General features: G+C 40.7%; 1 protein-coding gene across 7 annotated transcripts in view; it reads right to left on the bottom strand.

The window, feature by feature from the left end:
- The window catches only part of SERGEF (secretion regulating guanine nucleotide exchange factor), a 141,291-nt gene that overhangs the window by 89,663 nt on the left and 29,138 nt on the right, over positions 1-22,490 (bottom strand). For 4 of the 7 annotated variants that reach the window (XR_010028042.1, XR_010028041.1, XM_063158581.1 and 1 more), the window contains exon 9: positions 22,028-22,182. Coding sequence is in view for 3 of the 7 variants with exons in the window: in XM_063158581.1 (XP_063014651.1) it covers positions 22,028-22,182 (155 nt within the window). In the remaining 4 variants the exon portion in view is untranslated. Of the gene's footprint in view, positions 1-183; positions 367-6,944; positions 7,058-22,027; positions 22,183-22,490 lie in introns of those variants that run through there. The other 3 variants (XR_010028043.1, XR_010028044.1, XM_063158584.1) reach the window with 3 other exon arrangements.

A 22,490-nucleotide genomic window follows, 5' to 3' on the forward strand; every position in this document is an offset into this window, starting at 1 on the left:
TGTTAAAAAATTCTGGCTGCACAAGTAGAACAGATTCTGGTTTACATTGAAAACTACGTAAGTAATAAATATCTGGCAAATCAAGAAAGCACTCTATGGGATATAATCTAAGATGCAATCATTAAATTGCTTCTTAGTCCTGGACTATGGACTCAGAGTGAGAGAAAAACCACAAAAATAAACCTTGGTTTTGATGGTTACTTTCAATGTTACTGTGCTCAGTAGGCTGACTCCTGGTTGATTTGCAAATCCACACATGCCCCTGGGAGTGGGATCTCAGATCGTTCAGCATCATGGCAGATTTCCAGTTCTTGGCAGGAGGGTTGTTTTTCTCCGTGAATCAGCAACTGTCCATCACACTACAATCTGTGAAGTGAAAAACCCACCTCATCAGCATAAACTAAATGCATGTATGTGTGTATACATCACAGAGGAGTTTCTGGTCTCTCTACAGCCCACATGCGAGGACTGGCATTTGCACAAGCACATGCATGCCTCTGAAAGCCAACCACAAGAAGCAGTGATTTATCTCACCTTCTGCAGGCCTGTAATGCTTTGATAACACATCATCTGCATGGAAAGCCTTTAAATGTTATGGTAAAGAACACAAACAACAACCCATCCTATTTACTGCTTTCTCCTATCAATGGCCTCTGCTCTAGAGTTGCCCACTGTGGTCAGCTGCAGAACAGCTGCCTGTCTCTGCTGCTGGAGAGTAAAGAACATTTTCACTGTCACATAATGCTTACCAGCAAATGCATTCTAAACACCCATCAGCAAGGAAAACAAGAGCAAATAAGCTACATTTGAAACATCTTCCTGAAACGTGCTCCAGAATTTTAACAGCTCTCTGTAATACAGATGATGCTTCTAAAAAATGATAGCAAACGAGATGAATGCTACCCCAGTAAAGTGAACTTATTCTCAGAAATACTCTGACAAGCAAATCATGAATTTTGGAGATGTATTACAGAAAAGGATGTACTAATAAGTCCTCATTTTATTCTCCCTGTGTCTGTCTCTTCCTGATACACAAGAGATTGCAGTGTTCCTATTGTATGGCATCGCTGTGCTAATATTAAATAACAACAGATTTGCTGGCTGCTCAAAAATGCCATTTTTTGAAGGAGGCAGGGGAAAAAACTACTATAATCAGAAAATCACTCTTAAAATTCAGGAATCAGACACTCCCACCTCCCCAATTCACTGTGTAAACTCCTAGAAAAACTATAACCTGATCCAGTGGATGAAGCAGTTCAGCAGAATGTCTGGGTCTTCACTGTTCCCTCTGCTTGAATATGTCCAGGGCATCGCAAACTTTACCCAAATTACTCTTTTTTTTTTTTCCAGAGTCTAAACATAAAACCTACACTTCAGGGATATAAATTCAAAATTTGAGGCTAAGCATAAATTCACTCAGTAAACTGGGTTTGTTTCTTGCAGCATTAATTCGCACATGCACTGAAGATCATCGAATACAGCACAGCCAAGTTATCAAACTGCAGCAACGCTGTCAAAAGGAAGGCTTTTTTTTCTTTCCTTAAATGCAAACAAATCTTTTATTATTAGCTGCATAAGGGTGATCTATGTTTACACAGCTCAGAACTGGATTTAAAACCAATTTTAACAGCCAACTGTTTCAACTTGCATGTAAACAAACATACTGCATTTCTTCATTAGCTGGAATTTGCTGCAGTCTGTCAGCCATCTGTACTGTCTTGCATTCTGTTCTCTATTCAGAGCACCACTATCAAATGTTGGTGATATAGTATTGCTCTCTTTGGAGACATCATGACTACACTATAAATAGTTTAGAGACATAAACCACTATTTCTAACAGTTGCCTTAATATCTGCTTTCTTAGAATGCATTAGGTTGTTCTATTTCTCATCCAGTTTTGGTTCTCTGTAGTTTTTTTGTTTTGTGAATACGAGGAAAAAATATTTTATTTTGTCTCTCTCAGAGGTACAGACCAAAAACTGCAACCTGAGCAAGGCTTTATCCAACTTCTGCACCCCTCAAATCCCAGATGCAGAAGCCAAACCCCAGAACATAACCCTGCAAATATCTGCAGTGCAGTACAAGGGTGACTGCACAGTGCACAAGAGCCAGGCTGTCCTTAAACCAGCTAGTTTAGGCTGTCCTTAAACCAGCCCTGCACAGAGAGGTGGAGGCTGACCCAGGCACTCACTGAAGCCACACCGACCAAGCCCAGCCTGGAATCTCACACTGTGCTGGTGCAGCTCTGTGCTGGAGCTCAGGAGCTCCCAGAGCCCTGCAGAGCCCAGGCTCACTCCAGCCAGCTCAAACATCAGCACACCCCTGGCTCCAGCAGTAGGGACCACAGCACAACCCCTCGGGTGCCACCTGTCCCCAGGCTCTCCCTGGGGTCACAGTGCCTGCAGATGCAGCCTTGAGCAGCCCTACAGCCCTGAGCTCTGCATGCAGAGGCTTTCCTGAGGGCAGCCCTGCATCCCAGACCCTGCCAGGAGCCTCCCAGAAGCTGTGGGGGCACCACAAGTCCCCTCCAGCCTGCAGTCACACCCTGGGCTATTGGGCTGCTCTAAACTGCTCCAGCTCTCCCAGGCAATTCCAAGGGGACTGCAGCACAGCTGAGGACACCACCTAGACAGTTCAGCTACTGATCTGAGCAGTGTGCACTACTTTCAAACTTCAGAGAACAGCTGATAGTATCTTTAGAACATAGCTCACAGAAATAAGGGGCTTTGGTTGGTTGCCGAGTCATTCTCTCTTTTAGGTAGTCAGGAGGACTGGTAGTGAGACTGGAAACCTGAAACACACCTTAAACCCCAATTTTCCCTCTTCTGGGCACAGCAGAGCACTCAAACATCACTTGCATAACCAGTGCCACTTGACAAGTGATGCAACCACAAACCACAAAGCTACTTAATATCCATGTTAGTTTTCCAAAGCGAAAGCTGCCTCTTCAAATACAGCTTTTTACCTCACTCATATACTGAGTTTAAAAGTTCTCAGGAAGAACTTGATGCTCTGCCTTCAAGTTGACTCCCAGACTTAGATCATATTTCTGATTTCAGACCTGCAGTGCTATAAACCCACCTTCTTCCAAGAGAACAAATTTGCTGCCCTCCAAGAACAGACTCGTGGCACATTTGTGCAACACCAACAGAGTTGTCCCTGATCAGAGGTGTCAGAACTCTGAAAGCTGATTTTGGTGGTAAAATTACCAAGAAGTCAACATGCCTCATTCTGAGAGATCCATTTCAGCTTCAATTCTGAGTTTCTGACTGAGGAAAGTGTGGTGAAACACCACCTAATTTTATTATCCTGTAAGTCGTATACAAAGGAGAGCAGGGCTCACTGATAATCAAACCAGGAGAGTGAAGTCTGCTATCCACTACTCCCTGACTAAAACAGACTAAAACTTAACCTGTAACTCAGCAAAAAAGTTCTTCAGGTGTCTAACTAACCCTCTGGATAAGTTTGGGGATTTTTTTTTTACAGCCTAATAAATCTACCACTGGAAATCTCTTCCTTTCCCCAGCTTATGCCTCCTTTTCTGCAACAGCAGCAACAAAAATGCCTACACCCTTGTGTCCAGATCATTTTCAGCAAAATTTCCTGTGTGGAACTAAACAAGCCAAGTTGCAGGCGTGAAATCAAGCTGCCAGAGAGGCTCACAGCCACAGAATGCTCCTACAGAGCTGCAGTACCACTCTGACATCATGAGCAAAATAAACTCAGACATGCAACCATTTAGGGGGACAGAATACAAAATAATTCCTTCTTCCCCTTCAATGCCTACACTTATCAGGCAGTAGTTTCAAAGCAGGGCTGGGGGGGTAAGAAAATACAGGTCTCTTTCCTTCAGGTCTGTTTGTTCCCTTCTGTGACTGAAAGAATGGAAAAAATGCAGTACCACTGTCAAAATTTTCCAGCTCTATTTTGGCACATCATCTCTCAAAACCAGCTTGATCTAAAAATTTCAAGCATGTTTAACTCAAGAGCCCTTGACAACATCTAATGCACAGGCTATTTATCATAAATTGAGGTGCTTATTTTTGGACTTCACCTTGAAACAGCAAAGAATGTCTGTTTTGTCAGTACCAGAAAAGCTTATAAATCCTGCCAAATGTATCAATATTATGTATTTCAATGGTATTCTACATACAGTGCAGAGATAGCCACAACTCTCTGAAAAATTCATTTGGCATTACAGATGTACATATTTTGAACTCCATGTGAAATCAGATCCTGTTGGGAACCACTATGACTTGCCCTCTCTACCTGAACAATTACTGGATTTAGCACTTTTAAGTAACTAGTGTCATTTCTAATGTACTTTAACATGTGAAAAAAAAAGTCACTTATTTCTAATGTTTCTCTTTTGCCCATTCCACAATTCTGACACACATAGAATGATACCACTAACTGCAATAACCCTTTGGAGCTTCACAACTACAGAGAATTTTGAAAAATCTGCAAACCTGCAAGAAACGCCCTTTGTAGTGCTAAGTTTTATGTATGAAAAGACAGAAATTTCACACTTCATCACTTGCCCCAAATGTTGCTGTTACATAGAAATTCAAATTAATAGGTATCACAGGAGATTATAGGTTCAATGGCAAGCTGCATTCAGAACAGCCTTTCTACAGTCTTTGCCTTTGAACTATTTCAACTTTTTTCAAGCACTTGAAACAATCTCAGTCTCCTGTGGTATCCTTTCAATGCCTTCAACTAAACTGATGAGGCACCTTTCCAGCATCACGTATGGGATGCATCACTCAGTGCTGTTCTGATTTCTGACTTCAGAGCATGCAAGGCCAGCAGCCACCATCTCTGCCAACAGCACTGAAGGAACCAACAACCTGGACTGTCCACATGTGGAAGTGGTGCTGACCCTGCTGTGACATTCCAGGAAAGCCTCCAATAAAGCAGTTTCCCAGTCAGACCCATGGGGTGGCATCTTCACTAGCAGTGAGCCACCCACCACAACACTTTCCCACTTGCTCTGCACACAGAGCAGACCCTTGTTCTCCCCAGCCATGTTAAATCCAAAACAGATTTGTAGAAGGTACCCAAGCAACCCCACAGAAGTGCTTTACCTGCCATGAAAAACTATCAGTGCTCTCCCATTCCTTATTCTCCTCTGCATAGGGCATCTACTAGGAAGTAAATATCAGGGATTAATGCATATTCACCATGCATTAATCCCTGAAAAGCAAGGCTGGTGCTTTAGGCGATTTGCAAATATACAGCTCCTCAAACCACAGTGATTCCATCAGGTCTGATTCCATCAGACCCACAAGCATCATGGTCTGTAAGAACAGCTGCTGTGCTGCTCTTGCAAAGAACTGAAAAGATTCCTTGTAGCTGTCTTGCAGATCTCAAAGAAAAATAAACCTTAGACTATGTGCTGTTTTTTCCACAAAATTGATTGTGAGGCCTTGAGTTCAAACCCAAAGTAGAAAGTCCAGGTATATGTAGAAAATAAGCAAATTAAATACAAAAGCCTTGTTTCTAGCACAGTTATTTGTGGATAAAGCTGACTTAACATGTCAAGAGTAACTGAGGTAAAAAAGTTAGCTTTGTTTTTAAAGGTTCACAAACCACTGTGAGAAAGAAGAAAAATAAAGGGAACTTCTTCAGACAAGCAAAGATCCTTAAAAAGAGCTGCAGACAGCATACATGATTCTAGATGACTAATACTGCAACTCCGAAGAAAAACTCAAATAAAAAAGATTCTCATGAATCAGGACAGTCTTTTTCAAGAAACATTTTAATGATGACAAAGTCACATCTGTGTCACCTCTAAGCTCCTCTGTCTCATTTTCTGTTTACCCCTGCAGAAGAACACAACATTGCAGACATCAGGTTTTTTAATTTTCCAAAGAGCAGAGCCTGTTTTTAGTGAACTAATTTCAGTAGCCTATCTGTCACACAGCCTGTGCATCTATTGCTACTCAAAAGAAAACAGAGGACAGGGAGAAGGGCACAGAATTAGACTTAGTCTTATAAATTGTCAGCATAAACCAATTCAACTTAATTTTATATGACCAAAGAGGAATTTATGCTAGAAGATGGCACATACCTAGAGAAACTGCAGAACAAGCCCTGAAAACCAAAATGATCATTTTAAGCCTCCAGATCAAGGGCTCTGGTTTTCAGTGCATGGATAGTTAAACTGCTTAGTGGCTTCTCAACTAATTTTCTACTTTGCAAACTCTGGAGTACAAGGAAAATAAGAACAAAGAGGAGAGGACAGCTAATTTTAGTGTTTCTGGGCTGAAACAAAATAACAACAAAGACCTACTGAACCATGAAACAGTTTTTCCAAGCTGCTATTTCAGTTACAGGCTTTCTTTTCCCTAGTCAGTGCTGGAAAGAAGATGCCAGTTTCTACCCTATCAGAGTAATACAAGCACCTTATTTTATGCAGAGGGGCACATTGAGAGCTCTGAACTGCTTGCATAATGCTTCAATACATTTTGCTGCACTCAAAATGTGTATTATAGCTGACAGGAAAAAAGCAGCATGATTTCTTCAATTTCCTTCTCTCTCACTGGTTGCCCCTAGTAAGAAGCATCGCTCCTGCAAACTGAACTTGAGTCTTGCCTATTACATTTTAACAACTACCCTGAAAACTCATCCCTCTGACAGCTTATTATTACAGCACTGGGCTGAAGCTTCATAATTCTGAGCCTCGAGCATGTGTAGAAACAGTTTTGAGGACAAAACCAAGACCTCAGGATCACAGGATTATCCAGAATAATTATTATTATTCTGACCTCCAGAAGGTGACCTCCAGAGGTTCAGTCCAACCTCCTGTTCCCAAGCAAATCAGCCATGAGATCTTTTCCATTCCATAAGGCTCACATGGTACACCCTCCCCAGGCAGCCCGTTCCCCTGCTTGATTGTCCTCGTGGTGGAAAAGGTTTTCCTTACATTAAGTCCGAACCTCGTGTTTCTATTTGTGTCTTTTGTTTCTTCATCTTCTCGATGAACCTCCTTGCAGGCACTGCCAGGCTGCTACTCTGTACCCTTGAAACTTTCTCTTCTCCCTGCTGAACAAACCTGGTAAGGTTTTCATCATGAGATTTTCATCCATCAGCTTCAGTTAAGAGTAAACAAGGTACTGAGACAGTAACCTCCTCAAAACAACCCCCCAGACTTTCAGGTCTTAAAATAAATACATGTTCTTCAAAGAAACTGTAATCATCTCACAGGAGTGGGCTTTTGAACTCTGATTTTTCTAAGGAAAGTTCCCTTTTCTGAGCAAGTATTTACTCAGAACAACACATCTTATGTTTTCAGCATCATCAATACTACTCTAGGGCTGAACAAAGTCTCCTACAATTTAAGGATGAATGGATTGGTTTTAGTCACTGTTTCAAAATAAAGCAAACTCAGAACAGAGGGTGAATACTGAAATTTCTCTCCTGAGTAGCAAATTACTGCAATAAATTTGGGCAACCAAACAGAAAGCTAGAACAGAAAATGCTACACTGCCTTCACACATAGCAGTATTAAAATATACTGGGTTAGGCTCATAATATTGCTGTTAAAGTTCTCTCTTCTCTAAGGATCTATGTGCTATTACTCTGCAAACCTTCACAGGAATAAATTATGCTTTCCAAGCATTAAAAACACATTAACATGACATAGGGCATGGACATTCAAACTTCAAATACTTACTGAATCCAATAGATCATAAACCAAATCAGTACTAGAAAAAAGAAGATGGTTACATTAACTAAAATAAAGCTCTCTGAAATAATTAAGTGATTTTTCAGTCACTGTGATAACACATATTCCAATGGCTTAGATATCAGTGAAAGAGTCATTTAGACACAATTTCACTTTTAGTCATTTACTGGAACTCATAACCCTCTGGCCCAATTCCAGAAGATTTCTCAAATCCAATATAAAAAACTTCAAGTCAGCCTGAGCAGCCTATACCATGCCACATGAACAGTAAGCTGCCACAAGAGACACACAGCAATACAGCAGCACATTTTAAAACTGCCTTCATTTTTCAGTGCCCTTCAATTACTTTAAAGAAAAATAGAGACTTGACAACAAACATTAACTTCTCCCACCATTTCACCCACTGTGTTATTAGCCAATTCATTCACTTGTCCCCCATCAAAGTTGGTATGCTTATTCTTGTTCATAAGTAAGTGTTTCATTTCTTAAAAACATTTGCATGGCACTAAAATCTGTTACACTTAAAGTCTCCAGCTTTACCTTACTTCTCAAATCAATAGGCCTAATTAAGCATTTTTTGCATAGCTGAATCTAAAACTGAATGTTTATCAAATGACAACTAGAATATTTTATCCAAAAACATTTTAGAAACTCAGTTAAAGTACAACAGTCCAGTACAGCTAAATTAAAAACATGAGATTTCCTTTAAAAAGGCAACATGAGGCTGCAATCTTGACCTTTCACTTTGGCATTAGAACCTGAAATTTCATGTTTTGAGGAATTTTGGAAAACAAGCTCTCCATACAGCTTTTTTTAAACCCATCACAATTACCACAAGCCATTCAAAGAAAAGTTGCCTTAACACCATACACAGCTTCTCACAGACAATCACTGTCATCACTACCTTTCATGAATCTCAGGTACACACTTTTATACCATCAGTTTTTGTGACAACCACCAGAAATCGAGCAATGTTATGGCTTTACAACCTCTGGATTGTACCTCTGGGGCAACTCCTCTGGGGCAACTCCTCTGGATACTGCAGAGCTGCACTAACCTGAGTGCACCTCTCTGTATCAGCACTGGACTTGACCCAGGAACTCCTGCTGCATTTTGGGTCTCCTGTCAAGGGTACTACAGAGCTGAGTGGTGTCTGCAAGAGAGTGTCAATGGGTTCTATACATGAGATTTACTATGGAGAGTTACACTGCACATAGGAATGCATGCTAGCTTTTACCTCATGCCTTTCATTCTCCTGCATCCATCAGAAACCCAATGCTCTATTTAACCATGAGGGCTTCACCCCTCTCCCTTTTGCAGCTGTTTTCCTAAGATAAGCTCTGAACTGTGTTGCTGTTCTGAGCCAGCTCACCTGCAAAGACTGTTTGAGAACCCTGCCCACTGGGACATGACTCAGAGCAGAAGACAGGTACACAATGCTTTCTGATTTTAGCATGGCAGTGAGACAAGAGCAGCAGTACAAACAGTACTTTGAACCTTCTAGATGGGAAGATGCAGCTGGGCTTACGCGCACTCAGCTGACAAAATAATTTTGCAGTCATGTAAATGACTGGTGTATTCCTCCTGCTCCCTCAGGATCAGGAAGTTTGCCTTGTTGTGACTGGCAAGGTGCTGGTCTTCAAGTCTTCACATATCTCCACCCAGCAATGGCAGGTTTGAAGTGTCTTACAAAGACAAACAGATAGGAGGGGAACATCTGGGGGTTTTTCTACATGTAGCAGTGCTTATGCTTTGAGAAAGAGGTAGAGAATGTAACTATTGACCACTAAGTCTTATTAATTTCAGCAGCTCTGGTAGCACAATCTGCCAGGGAAGGATGGGGCAAATGTGGTGCTACATAGCCAGAGCATGAAAATGAGTATTTTAAGGATTGGGCAGGTCAGCGCTAAAACTTCAACTGAAAAGTTTGACACTGATCCAGGGGAAATAAAAGTGCTACCACATCTCACCCCAAGGTACTGCTGTTAGCTAAAAAAAAAGGATAAGTAAGAAGCCATATCTTCAGGCTTCTACAGTACAGATGTGTCTTCTTTGCAAAAGTAGGAGATGTATAGCATACAGTGTCCTGGAGACAGTGACTGGCAGGCCTGAATGGTATCCCCTGAAGGTCCAAACTCAGTGCAGACCTTGAAGTGCTTTCAAATGCTAAGGACACCTGCTTACAGCCACATGAACCTTGGAGAAAGTCTTTTCTCTAACAAACAATGCACTGCAGTATCCAAAAGTCTGTGGCCAAAGAGACATTTTCAAAAGAGGTAACAAAGCTGTCTCTGCAGACCATCCCTCCCAGGTGCAGGTCCGGCCCTGTGACAAATGTGAACAGTGTGACAGGCTTGTTTAGGTGTGCAGCTCTGGCTTCCCAGCAGGCACACCAGATGGCTCTCAGTAGGTCTACACAACAACTACTCTCCTGGGCAAGAGAGCAAGGGAAAAAAAACAGAGGAAAAAGCACAGCAGCAAAACACCTCACAAGGAAGCTCCAGCTAAGGCCTGTGCAGTGATTATGGTCCTGCATGAGAGATCTTTGTCAAACAAATTATGAGTGAAAGCAAATTACCTGAAGTGTTGGGAGATGCAGCTTGGACAAATGTAAAAACCACAGTTTTTCTAATACTAGTTCTCCAAAATGGAAGTAATCCTCTTCAATTATATTTAGGTGTATGTAAATTTACACGTAACAACACAAACACTTCTTACACTGTCTTACCATGAATTGAATTAAAAATCACTAAGTGAATGACATTAAAATGGCTTCATTGAGGAACTAAGCTAGAATTCAGAGATTCACTTTTGCTAGCTCAAATATAAAACTAATTTAGTCTCAAAGTTCCAAGTGTTTTAATGGTTTTGACTCCTCTTCCCACTGAGTATCAGTCAACATACAGCACTGAACAAGAGAGTTAGATGGAATTCAAATAGGAGTATTATGTGGTATATTAAAAATTTCTCTTAATAAATGCATAAGCATATGACACAAGTGCATCACAATCATATTGATCTAACATGAATAAAATTTTTTAGACTTTGCTCCTGAACTTTTTGAATTATCAAAATAGAGTGCTTAGTTCCATAATTACCAAAGAAGAGAATGTTCTCTTGCAAACATGGGACTGCAAGTGCAGTCTCACTGAATGGAAGAGATGGTTTTGAAGCATGTTACCTCTTGCCAAAAGATAATAAACAGGAGTATAATTTGAAATCCCTGTAGGAGCACAAGTTATCTAATAGAAGTTGTCAGTAAGCAAAGCAAAAGAGGAAGAGTACAAGGGGAAAAGGGCTGAAAGAGAAATCTGGAAGGTATGTTTAATTTCAGCACAGGTACATCAGTAATCCCTCACATACTTAGCATTGCCAAATTTGAAGTCCTCTGATAAAATGACTTTATTTGAATTCTCTCTGGCATGGCATGCTGAGCATTAATGCAACATAAGTGAATAAATAGTCCTTTCTCACTGGCTTTCTGCCAATCTGACTGCAAAACTGAGACCTCACACACAAAACCAGCCATCCTTGAAGACCCTGAACACCAGCAGTGCACCCCTGACTCATTTGGCCACAAAACATTGTAGATGTCTCCATGTACCATGCAAAAAAGCAACACAGGACACAACTCTGTCCTCATTTGTTAAAGAGATGGGGGTTATTATCTCTCAAACATGACAGACATTACCATCACATCAAATCCCATTTTCTATTTCTGAGCAGCTTGTCAGCTAAGTTAAAACATTTGTGTCTGAAGACCATCACTGTAATTCACAAATACTATCTTAATCTAAGTAAAAAGACACAAGTGTTTTCCTTTTCATGCTCCTCCAAGCAGTCTGCATTTCAGACTTGCTGTGGCAAGGAAAACAGAGACAGCAAGTTAATCCTGTAAGACTTAAATACAAACAGATGAACCAAGAGAGAGCCCTTCTATTACTGTGTTCCAAGTACTTTCTCATTTTCAGAAGTTGCAAATCTCAACATTATGTTTTGTTTAGGAGATTTATGTCTAACTTGTAAACTGAACAAAAAAAATCCTGAGAAAGTTATACAACTGACCATGTAAATGCATTTCTACAACTCCCTACATTTTTCTTGACAGAGGTCCCAGATAAAAATACTTAGTCCAATCAGCAGTATCAAAGAGGAGGAAGTTGTAGGAATGTGCAGTAAAATTTTAGAAGCGACTGTCATTACCTCATTTGTTTAAGGTTACTTGGTAGAGTAACCATGAAATAATATTTTGTATTCTTTTAAAACAGAATTAGGAATCCAAGCACAACAGGTGCCATGAAACAGCAAAAAGAAGATTGTGAATTTTTGGTTTCTGAAGACTGACAACATCCCCTCCCACCACAACCTGTGACTTGCCTTCCCAGTGAAAACATTAGATTCACTGTGAAGTGAAAAAAAAATCAATCTGTGTGTTCTAAAGAACTTGGCATGCACTTTCAAAGTAATCCTTTCAGACATGGAAAATTCAAATGCTCAAAAGACAAGCTGACACCTACTAGCTGAAGATAAGATCACTGGTAATAAAACTTAGGCTCCATAATACTCATATTTCCAGCACTGATAAGAATTGTTTTAATAAATGCTCTCCTTGCCCAACAATCCACTCAAGAAGATGAAACAAAGGGTAGGATCAGATAGAGGCTTCAGTCTTGAATCTGTTCTTCATACATGTAGTCAAGGCAGACCAGTAAAGGTGAAAAGATTGCCTTTTGCCAGCTGCTCTAATGTAAGATGTTGAGACAGATTTGCCTCTGTAATGCTTGTAATTACCTTGTAATGCTTTCTATCTCACTTCCTGTCCTTATTTTCTGGCAACATTTTGAAAAAATTCTTGTAACTGTGCTCCCAAAAGTCACAAAGTTGGATTCTTTTTATAATCATAAACCAATTATTGTCTAAATGTTATGGATACAGAGCTGCTTACCCTAGAAGTGGGCACTTCTTTTTAATTTCAACTTCATTACCACAGTGAGTAATACATCTTTTAAAAAATCAGGATGCCTTTATCTTTTCTTTGTAGTGGTTAAATCCTAAAAAGAAGCAGTAACAGATGAAGAAGTCAAAGAAAAAAATCCATTCACTATTTTCTACTTCTGGAATTGACTTTTGTGTGTTTAAGTCATAAACCCTTTCCCAAAAGCACCAAAGAAAAAGCATTTTCCTTCATCCACACATTAAAAAGAAAAAACCACACCACAAAACCATGAGAAATCAAAACAGAGAGCCAAACAGAGGAGATACAAGCAGGGAATAAATCCAAGAAGCAAAAATCATATCCTGTACTTGCATCAGAACACAAAACAACACAAAGTACAACACCTTGGCATACAGAAAAGCAATAAAGGAATTGCATAGCTATAAACACAGCAATGTATCTTGTCATAACACTTAATCAAATGTCAGACACAGTATTATTATTGTCTGATCTGTTGGCCATTGTTAAATGGCTTTCATCCCTTCCCTTCAGCATTCTCTTGTGAGGTCCAGCAGCACCCAGCTTTTTATTATTTAACTTTGATTTTTCTTTCAATAGGAATGGACCATGGTCTGAGACTTCCAAGGCTTTAAATGGGTTCATACTTTTGAAATCAGCCAGCAGTGGAGGCTGCAGGAAAACCTTGACAACTTCAAAAAAATAAAAAAGCTCAACAAAAGGGATTTCCACTGAAGCAATCACCAGAAAGAAATCTGGCTATTTAATATTTGTTAATTTAACACTTAAGAGAACAACATAATGCCAAACAATGTTCTGGCAAAAAAAACACATCCTAAAAACCCCTTACTGCATCCTGATGCACTTGTTACCAAGGAAGGAATTGATCACATTAGTTTTACACCTGGGAGGGGAAGGAGGAATTGTAAAAATGGGAGTTGAAATGGCAATCTGTAGGAGGAGGCATTTTCAAAATCATACTTCTAAGGTAAAAACTATCAATTTTTTTCTCTCTGAGAATGAATTTTTAAAAAAAATATTTTTAAAGGTTTTTATTTACTTTTGCTATGACAAAAAAAAGTACTGCCAGGAATAGTTTTTTTTGAGTCTTTGCTGGCATCTGATTACATGCAAAATCCACTGAATTTATGGAGACCTCAGCAATCAAGTGCCAGGAGACCAAGAAAAAACCCTTAGGCAGGTTTTAAAACAGGAGACAGTTTAGCATTTTTGTCCTCACAGGACTAGATGAATCACATTTACTTTTTCTTCCCCTTCCCCCTCCACAAAAAAAGTTCTGTTGGTTCAATGCTGGGGCAAAGGCCATGGACTGCATTAGACCATCTGAAAAACAGAGTCCAGGAGTAGCTGCTGCCTTTGACAACTTCAGTTAAAATCAGAGAAAGGCAGCCAATAGGTGAGGGAGAAGAGCCACCAGGTGGGAGGACAAACAGGTCCCTGAGCAGGCTTCCCAGTACAGCAGTCCTGGAAAGCTGCTGTGTGCTATGGCCTCACAGCAGAAACACAAATCTCCCTTGGCTGAATCTTTCATTAACCAGTAGCTTTACAGTGACTTAGAACCTAAACACAAAGGCCAGAGGGATTGGCAGGGCCCAGAGCTTGAGTGACTCATTGATAAGTAAAAGCTGGAAACATCAGGAAAACACAAACAAACACCATCACAGGCATAAAAGTACAGGCACAGCCCAGGTTCAAATCTAAAACCCCTAAATTAAAAGCAGGGAGAAGGCAGTCTGTTTGCTGGCACTGCCTTGGTGTATTTATGGCCCCACAGTGACAAATGGGTTTGAAAGGACCAATGTTACAACACAATAAACAGGTAGTGTTGGCACCACTAAGCTCCCTCCCATCACATTCACCTGCAGTAACATACCCAATAATGCATACTTGCATTTCTCTACCTACAGAATGCATACTACCTATTAAAGAATAAGTTTGCAGCAGTAACATTCTTCTTTAGGAGACAGAAAAACAATGAACAACTAACAAAGTCGCTTCCACTAATACAAAAAAGTAAGTCATTAAAAAGACTGATCAAATTCCTGTGAGGGTAACTTAAATTATATATTTCTCCTTGACTATTTTTCAATAAGATTCCAGTCTTACAGAACCTGCCAATAAAATTCATCAACACAATTGAAATAGGGAAGATAAGCAGCATTTACACCAGAAGTTTCTCGACCTAAAGTTCTGAGGTCAGCCAGGTAAAAAAACAATTACTCTAACCTCAAATCATCATCATTTTGGCATTATTTTCCCATCCATAAAAGGAGCTATGGATGAGATTTCTTTGCAGAGAACACTGCAAATTGATAGCTTTGTTCCAGTTCACTACAGTTTCTTATTGATTTTCTCTCGTTTTAGCCTGCATTGATTTGTTAATCCCTTCTCTGTAACAGTCCTAATGACAAATTGAGAATGAAAAACTGCATGCTTTAGGGCCTTTTCCACCAGCCTCTAGCTTCAAACCATATTTTCACTTGAACTTGGAACATGCCCACGCACTTACCCTAGGTTAGATCTGATTCACCTTAAACTAGCTTGGGTGCATTTTACACTGAAACCTTTCTGTTCAGGCTTCTCATGGATGAAACGAGGCAGCCAAAACCACACCAGTGAGGCAGAACTGGAGTTCTGTCACTTCCAAGGTTGCTGCTCACAGAGACTGTCTCAAAACCAAGTACATTCTTAAGTAATTCTGCAGCACTGCCCACGGTTGATTAGCACTAACTGCAGCATGCATCTGAAGGGCATTACCAAGCATTTATGGCACTGGTTGGAGCAAAGAAATCCTTCCAAGGAGCAGGATCACAAGCTGTCTCTATGCTCAGAGCTGCAGTCATGGCGCACTGTTACTAGAACAATCCATGCAGAAGGATGGGACCCAGCCCGTATTTTTAAGTTAAGGAATGCAGTAAACATGAAGAGATCAGAGAGTTGCAAGGCAACTTAGATTAGTAATTCTGCTACTAATAAACTCATGAAATAGATCTGCCAATTTGGTGTCATTGTTGGGGCCTTGCTACCCACAGCTGATGCCTGTCTGCACAAGCCATGGCTACTGCTGCAAGTAGCTTTATTCCCTTTTCATCTCCTGAGACTTTCAGAGATCTCCAAGTGAGATACTCATTTGAAATTCTAACTGCAACACACCACCAAATTGAAAATTAATTTATGACTTATGAAGACTAAGTCTTGCCCAGAGTCACATTTGTAACACCTCAGTCATCACATGCTGGGTGGGTCTCCACCTCCTGACTTTATCCGATGTCATTCCTCTCCTACACCACCCCATCTGTCAGGAAATCGACCTTTCCTGGTCTCCCATACAGACTGCAGAGCAGCCTGGCCCTGGCTGCCACCTCACTGCTGCAGTGCAGCCCCAGCAGAGCAATTTTGGTCATTTTAAACCAATCCTTATGTGCAGAAGTGCTACTTGGAAAGCCTGTAGTGTGTACCCACACAGCATGTGCTCCCTGGCACGCAGAAGCAGCGCGGGAGTTCTCCTTTGCCATTCCCTGCGTGTGACTTTGCTTTCCCAGCTCCCTCCGTGCAATGCCAGCTGCAGGGAAATTGGTAGGGGTGGCAGGAAGGACAGTGCTGGGAACCAGTATCACCTCCTCTTTGCTTTCCAAAAATTACAGACCCAGAGCTGGTGAGCCAAGCTCTGCTCCTAACACACTGCTATTCTTAACTTGCAGAGATGACTTTGCTGTGCATGTTAAATGTCTCTCTTCCCAGGCCATGAGATACTCCTCACAAACCACGATCATGTCTTAATGGATAAGAAAAGCACAGAATAAGTGGGGTGGCTACCTAGGCAAAAAGTAGCATTTGGGTTGCAGCAGTTTGGTACTGCTCTCAATTTTCTGCTTAGGAGAGCAGCAGAGAGAACTGACTAAGCTAAGAAATAAATCCTGTTCCCTCATTGCCTGTGACATGACTGTGAACTCCCAATGTTCTTGCAGTGCTGCCAAGATTGGTGTTACTCTCCTACACAGGGCATGCAGAGCACACAAACACACCTAATCAAACACAGACTTGCTGCATTTTGTATGCAGACTGTAGTTTCCATCTTCTGTTACATCCTGTTTGGGTTTTTCCCTCTCCAACCATTTGGTCTGTTAGTTTCAGCCTTAATTGCAATTTGTCACTCACACAGTGAGCTGTACTCGGAACCCACTTCTCTGTGGCCTTTATTTTCCTTTATTGCCTCTTAAAATTAATTGATAAGCCAAAAACTCATTGCAAGAATATTAACGGAACCATCTCTACATTAAAATTTTCATCATTGCATCTCTAAAACATTGCATCTCTAAAACAAAATCAATCAAGGAAAATTCAACAATGCCATTTCTCAAAAGACATGGATCAAAACCAACTCATAAAAGACACCAGATCATAACTGGAAAAAAAACCACCAAATCAAAAAACTCACAACATACACCAAAGTATTACTTGCTTAGCAAGTGAGAAACTAGATATCACTTCAACTTTTTCTCTGCATTTACCTCCTTCCCTAACACCCAAAGTGGGGTTTTTTTAAGCAGCTTATTGGATCAGTTACTTCACACATATTCTCAAACTTTTAGCAGTAAAATCTGGTTTAGGAAAGTTCAACTTGTTTCTCTACCACAAAAATACAAACTTCTCATTCAGAACATTCAAAATAAAAGCACTTACAGTAGCCAGGCAAACAAATAAGTATTTGAAGCCACACACAGAGCATAGAGAGGACATATAATAATATGAGGTTATTTCTTTTGATACCCCTTAAAGCCTCAACTATAGGTTTACTTACAAAGAGGCCTTGAACAAATTTCCCTGATAAGTCACAAACAGTTGTCATTTTTTAAAAAATCAAAAGGCTTCATTTTCAATATTATTGTGACTATGTGTTAAGGTAATAATGCACATACATTAAACTACCAGTTATATGAGCAATTAATTGTCATCATACAGATACCTTAGATTTGTTTTGTAGGCAGTTGCTTAATAGTTTGCAACGTGAATGGGGAAAGGAAGGAAAACAAGAATATGCTAATACCAAAGCTATCTTTCAAACACTTTAACAAAAATATCTTACTGCACTGAAAAGAACAGCAATAAACTTGGACTGCAAAGCACCATGAGAATGTGGCTATTTATGGTGTCATTCCCTGAAAGAAAGGAACCTACAGAGGATCCAAAGCAAACTGAATTGCACAGGATGAACATGCACATTGGAACCATGGACCACAGCAGGATCAGGATAAACACAGTAGGCACACGTTATCACCAGTCTATCAGTTATGTTCCTTCCCTGACACAACTGGTCCCTACATCCATCATCAAGATTCAAGTTGAATGATGATTATTTTTTAATCTCCCAACTGAATTTTCAGAGATCCCTCCCCAGAAAACTGTGATCTAGCACAGTTTGCTTTGAGTAGAAATGGACATGGTGAAAACATGGCTCCATGGAAAGCCATGCACATCCAAAATAAATGCAACTCTTCCTTCCATCCAGCTCAGCAAGAAATGTTCAGCACTGCACAGGCACTTCTCACTTGTCTATTGCTGCAGCAAATGTTTGCTGCAATGTGAATGACATGATGAACATACCACAAACAGTAGAATGATAGCTATTAAAGCCAAAAATATCAAACAGACTGGAAAAGCATTTTGACAAGGAGGAAACATTAAACCAGATCTTTGTAGCATTTGCTAAATAGAGAGACTCATCATATTTCGGGCCATTTGTATTTAATTGTCCTTTCATCTGAAGAGCGGTGGATGAATGCACATCAGATGAGTCAGATGTTCTGAAGAGGTCCCATCAAGGACACCCAACAACACAAGAGCACTGCCTGAAAAATGCCTCACACAACAACTTCTCAGTGCCTTGGCCCATTCCATGTTGGTTAGGCATTGAAGCACTGAGAAGAAAACCGCAAACAGACCCGCAATGGCAAAATGCAAGAACTTTAAACACATTCAACAGCTGGAACTATTGATGCAGGGTGACTCCAACATAGGGAATAATGTGCTCTGACTCCATGATTTCAGAAAGCTGGAGAATTGCTTTATTAAGCTATGTTATATTATACTAATACTATACTAAAACTATACTAAAGAGATACTATATATACTAAAAGGATACTAAAGAAAAACCCGTGACAGTCACAACACAGCTTTGACCCAATTGGTCGATCAATCCAGCAGAGTCCAATTAACAAATCTCTCTAGCTAAACAATCTCCAGAACTCATTTCACATGTGCCAAACAACAGGAGCAGCAAGTGAAGATAAGAATTGTTCTCTCTTCTGTAAGCTTCTCACTGCCTTCCCCAGAAAAAATCCTAGGAGAGAGAATTATGTCTCTCTCTGTTGAGAGAATGTGGATACCACAAGGAACCTCCATGCCTTTCAACCTCCCAGGAAGACACACTCAGATTAGTGGATAATTATCTAAAACTCAGGCTTTTGTTCCTCCTTTGCTTCAGTTTAAAGGAAAAAAGTACTCTTCTTTCTCAAGGTCAATGTTTTCAGTTGAAGTCAAACTCACAATGGAAGAGGTCACTCACAACACTTCAAGAATCAGGTTTTGAAGTGGCAGACACACATTATAACAGCGTCAGTTCAAAGAAATGAGAATCCCTGGTCTTTGGTGAAGAATGTAGGCAAGCCATGGGCATGGAGACACAGAGCAACACAGGAGGTCAAATCTACTCCTCTGTCCTTGAGCTAAACCTGTGTGTCTTTTATACTGTCCTCTAATCCTTAGATTAGTTTCTCCACTTTGACTTTAACAATATTAACTGAAGTGCAGAGGCAATCAGCAGACCACAGCTTTGCCAAAAATTCAGTTGAATCATTAAAAGTGATTTATAAAAATAGACCATGAATAAAAATCATCAGTCATAATCCTCAACTGTTAAACTGTCTCTCCGCATTAAACACAAAAATTGGAATTGTTAATTCAAGGTAAACATGGAAAAGAACTCATCTCTATATTCCTTTCAATTCAGCTCTCAAATCAAATCCTATCTCCACATGACAACAAATGGAAAAGGTGTAGCTTGTGTCTTAACAAAGAACAGCTCACTCTACATAGCCTACATACTGCAATTTAAAGCATTTTCAAGTATAAATTCTAGCTTTAGCATTATTTTGTAATCTTGAAGTGAAACAATTTAGGTCCTTGTTATCTGTTTTTCCTTTTTTCGTCAACACAGCTCCTCCTAGGATGCAGATGATCCTCTTAAGTCATCTTTGTGCTGTTATCTCTGCAAAGAATGATGTCTGCTCCAGAACACTGCCATTGCTAATCACTCAAATCAGGTCTCTCACAGGTCTATAAGGAGGAACAGCGCTCAGGGCAGCAGAATAAAGATGAGATTGTTGTTTTTCTTTCTTTTCAAGGAATCTATCTGAATACATCCCTTCACTTTCATGGATCACTTGTCCTGCCAAGGGTAAGTTCCACTGTGCAAAAGTTGCAGCTGCCTTGGCTTTGTATTGTCTGAGAAACAACAGAACAACGTACTTGAGACACTGCACACAGCACAGATGAAAAACAGAGTGAAACAGCTTCACAAATGGAGCTGTATATACATAACTAATGACAAAAAGTAGGGACACCTGTATCAAAACAGGTAAGAAAGCTGAGGCTCAGGGGAGTTAAAAGTGACTAAACATTAGTGCAGCATCATGGGCTCTGGGGCCCCAGACAGGGTCCTTCAGGATGGCATCCCTTCCCTCCAGCATGTCATCCACATGGTACAGCTTGTGTCACAAACTTGCTGAGGGTGCCCTCAATCCCACTGTTCTTGTCACTGACAAACAGCACTGGTCCCAGTACCAGTGCCTCAGGAACACCACTCCCCACTGACCTCAAGCCCATGACTGCAGAGATGCAGGCAGTATTTATCCTGAGTCAGCCACAGATCAAACCCTTGTGTCTCCATTTAAAGACAGAATGTCATGTGGGAAAGTGTCAAATGCTTTGCACAGGTCCAGGTAGATGATGTCAGTTGCCCTTCCCTCATCCACCATTTCTGCCACCCTATCATAGAAGGCCAACAGATTTGTCAGGCTGGTGGCCAGATTTGCTGTGGTGAAGCCATGTTGGCTGTCCTTATTTCCCATATACCTTAGCATTGTTTCCAGGAGGATCTGTTCCATGATCTTGCCAGGCACACAGGTGAGACTGACCAATCTGTAGTGCCCCAGGTCTTCCTTATCTCCGTTTTTTAACATTGGGGTTATGTTTTCCTTTTTCCTTTTAATGAAGTGGGAACTTCATTAAACTGCCACAGCTTCTCAAGTATGATGGATGGTGGCCTAGCCAGTTGCTCTGTCAGTTCCCTCAGGACCCATGGATTTTTCACATCAGGTCCCATGGACTTGTGCACCTTCAGATTCCTTAAATGGTCTCAAAACTGGTCTTCTCCAAAAGTAAGCACTGTTTCCCTCTCTTTGTCCCTGCCTTTGCCCTCTACAACTTGGGCCATGTGGCTGGAGAAATTTTGGGTTGGTTGATTGAAAATCTTCAGCCTTTTTTAGAACAAGGCAACTCTTCAGAAGTTTCACAGGTTCTCTTTAATATCTCACTAAAGTTTAATGCCCTGGATGACTACATTCTGAGTGGCACCTGGACAGATCATTAATCTGATTTTAAGCCAACAAGGCTGCACCTCAAACAAAGCCCATCTTCTGTCTGTTCCCCCATCTCTGCTTTCCTGAACACATCCCCTCCTTCACTCACCCTACAACTCAAACTGGAGACTTCTCAAGGAGCACAAGGGATCAAGAGTAAGCTTAGTGGGCAGAAGTTCTGGATCAGCCATCAACCACATGTCTCAAACACATCACAAGTTTTTGTTCCTGCCCCCACAGTACTGGGAATTTCCACTCTTCTCAGCTGCAGTACAAGCCAGGAGAACTGTATGGCTGTGCAAGCCTTCCCCATGGATCAGAGGGACCACCAGTTGTGATTTGTGGGGTGCTGGTCTGGAGTTTCAGACAAAAGTAGTGCTACACCTGGGCAAAGTCCCACCTCCTCTGCTCAGCTGCACCGCATGCACAGCTTACACCTGCACACATGGATATCTGAGAGAACTTGGAATCTTTTACTAAGGCTGATTCCACCAAGGAAAAAAATATCAGTTCTTGAATGCAAAAGCCTTTTGAAAGAAATAATTGAATCTTACTAATTTCCAAATTTACAGGAAGAGAAAGCAAAGGCTTGTGCTGCAGCATTTGGAAGGGCTCTGTTAGGAAACTGTTCTGATTATTTTAATGCACAAAAAAAAAAAAAAAAAAAAAAAAAAGAAAAGAAAAAAAAGGAGAGGGGGTAGAAATGACAATTTTCTTCTTTACCTGAGATGCTCCATTTAGGCAAGGAACTGAAACTGGGGTGTTCCCCAGCTCCAAGCAGTGTTCAGGTGCTGTGCTCTGCTGCCCACTGGGAACCTCCACTCGCCTTCCAAGCTGCCCGTAGTCCACTCTGCCCCAGGTGAACACCTTGCCAGCTTCTAAACACAAAACACATTTCAAGATTACTTATTCACCAAGTTCCTGAAACTTGTGAATGCCAATTCAAAAACAGAACTTGTAAATGCATCTTATCTACAGCTTCAAAAGCCTGGTGAGAAGTTATTTCTTGGAACAGAACAAAAGAAAAACATTAAAAACTAGCTCAAGATATTATGTTATACTTCTATGAAGTGTACTTCTATGAACTCATTCTTCATTTATTTGTTTTCTAGCAGAATAACATCTGAGTGGTGGCCTGGGCTGTAAATAAACCATGTCAGTAAAGCTGCATAACCTGGATATTCTG

This window comes from Melospiza melodia, chromosome 6 (assembly GCF_035770615.1).
Source record: "Melospiza melodia melodia isolate bMelMel2 chromosome 6, bMelMel2.pri, whole genome shotgun sequence".
In the NCBI taxonomy this organism is placed as follows: domain Eukaryota; kingdom Metazoa; phylum Chordata; class Aves; order Passeriformes; family Passerellidae; genus Melospiza; species Melospiza melodia.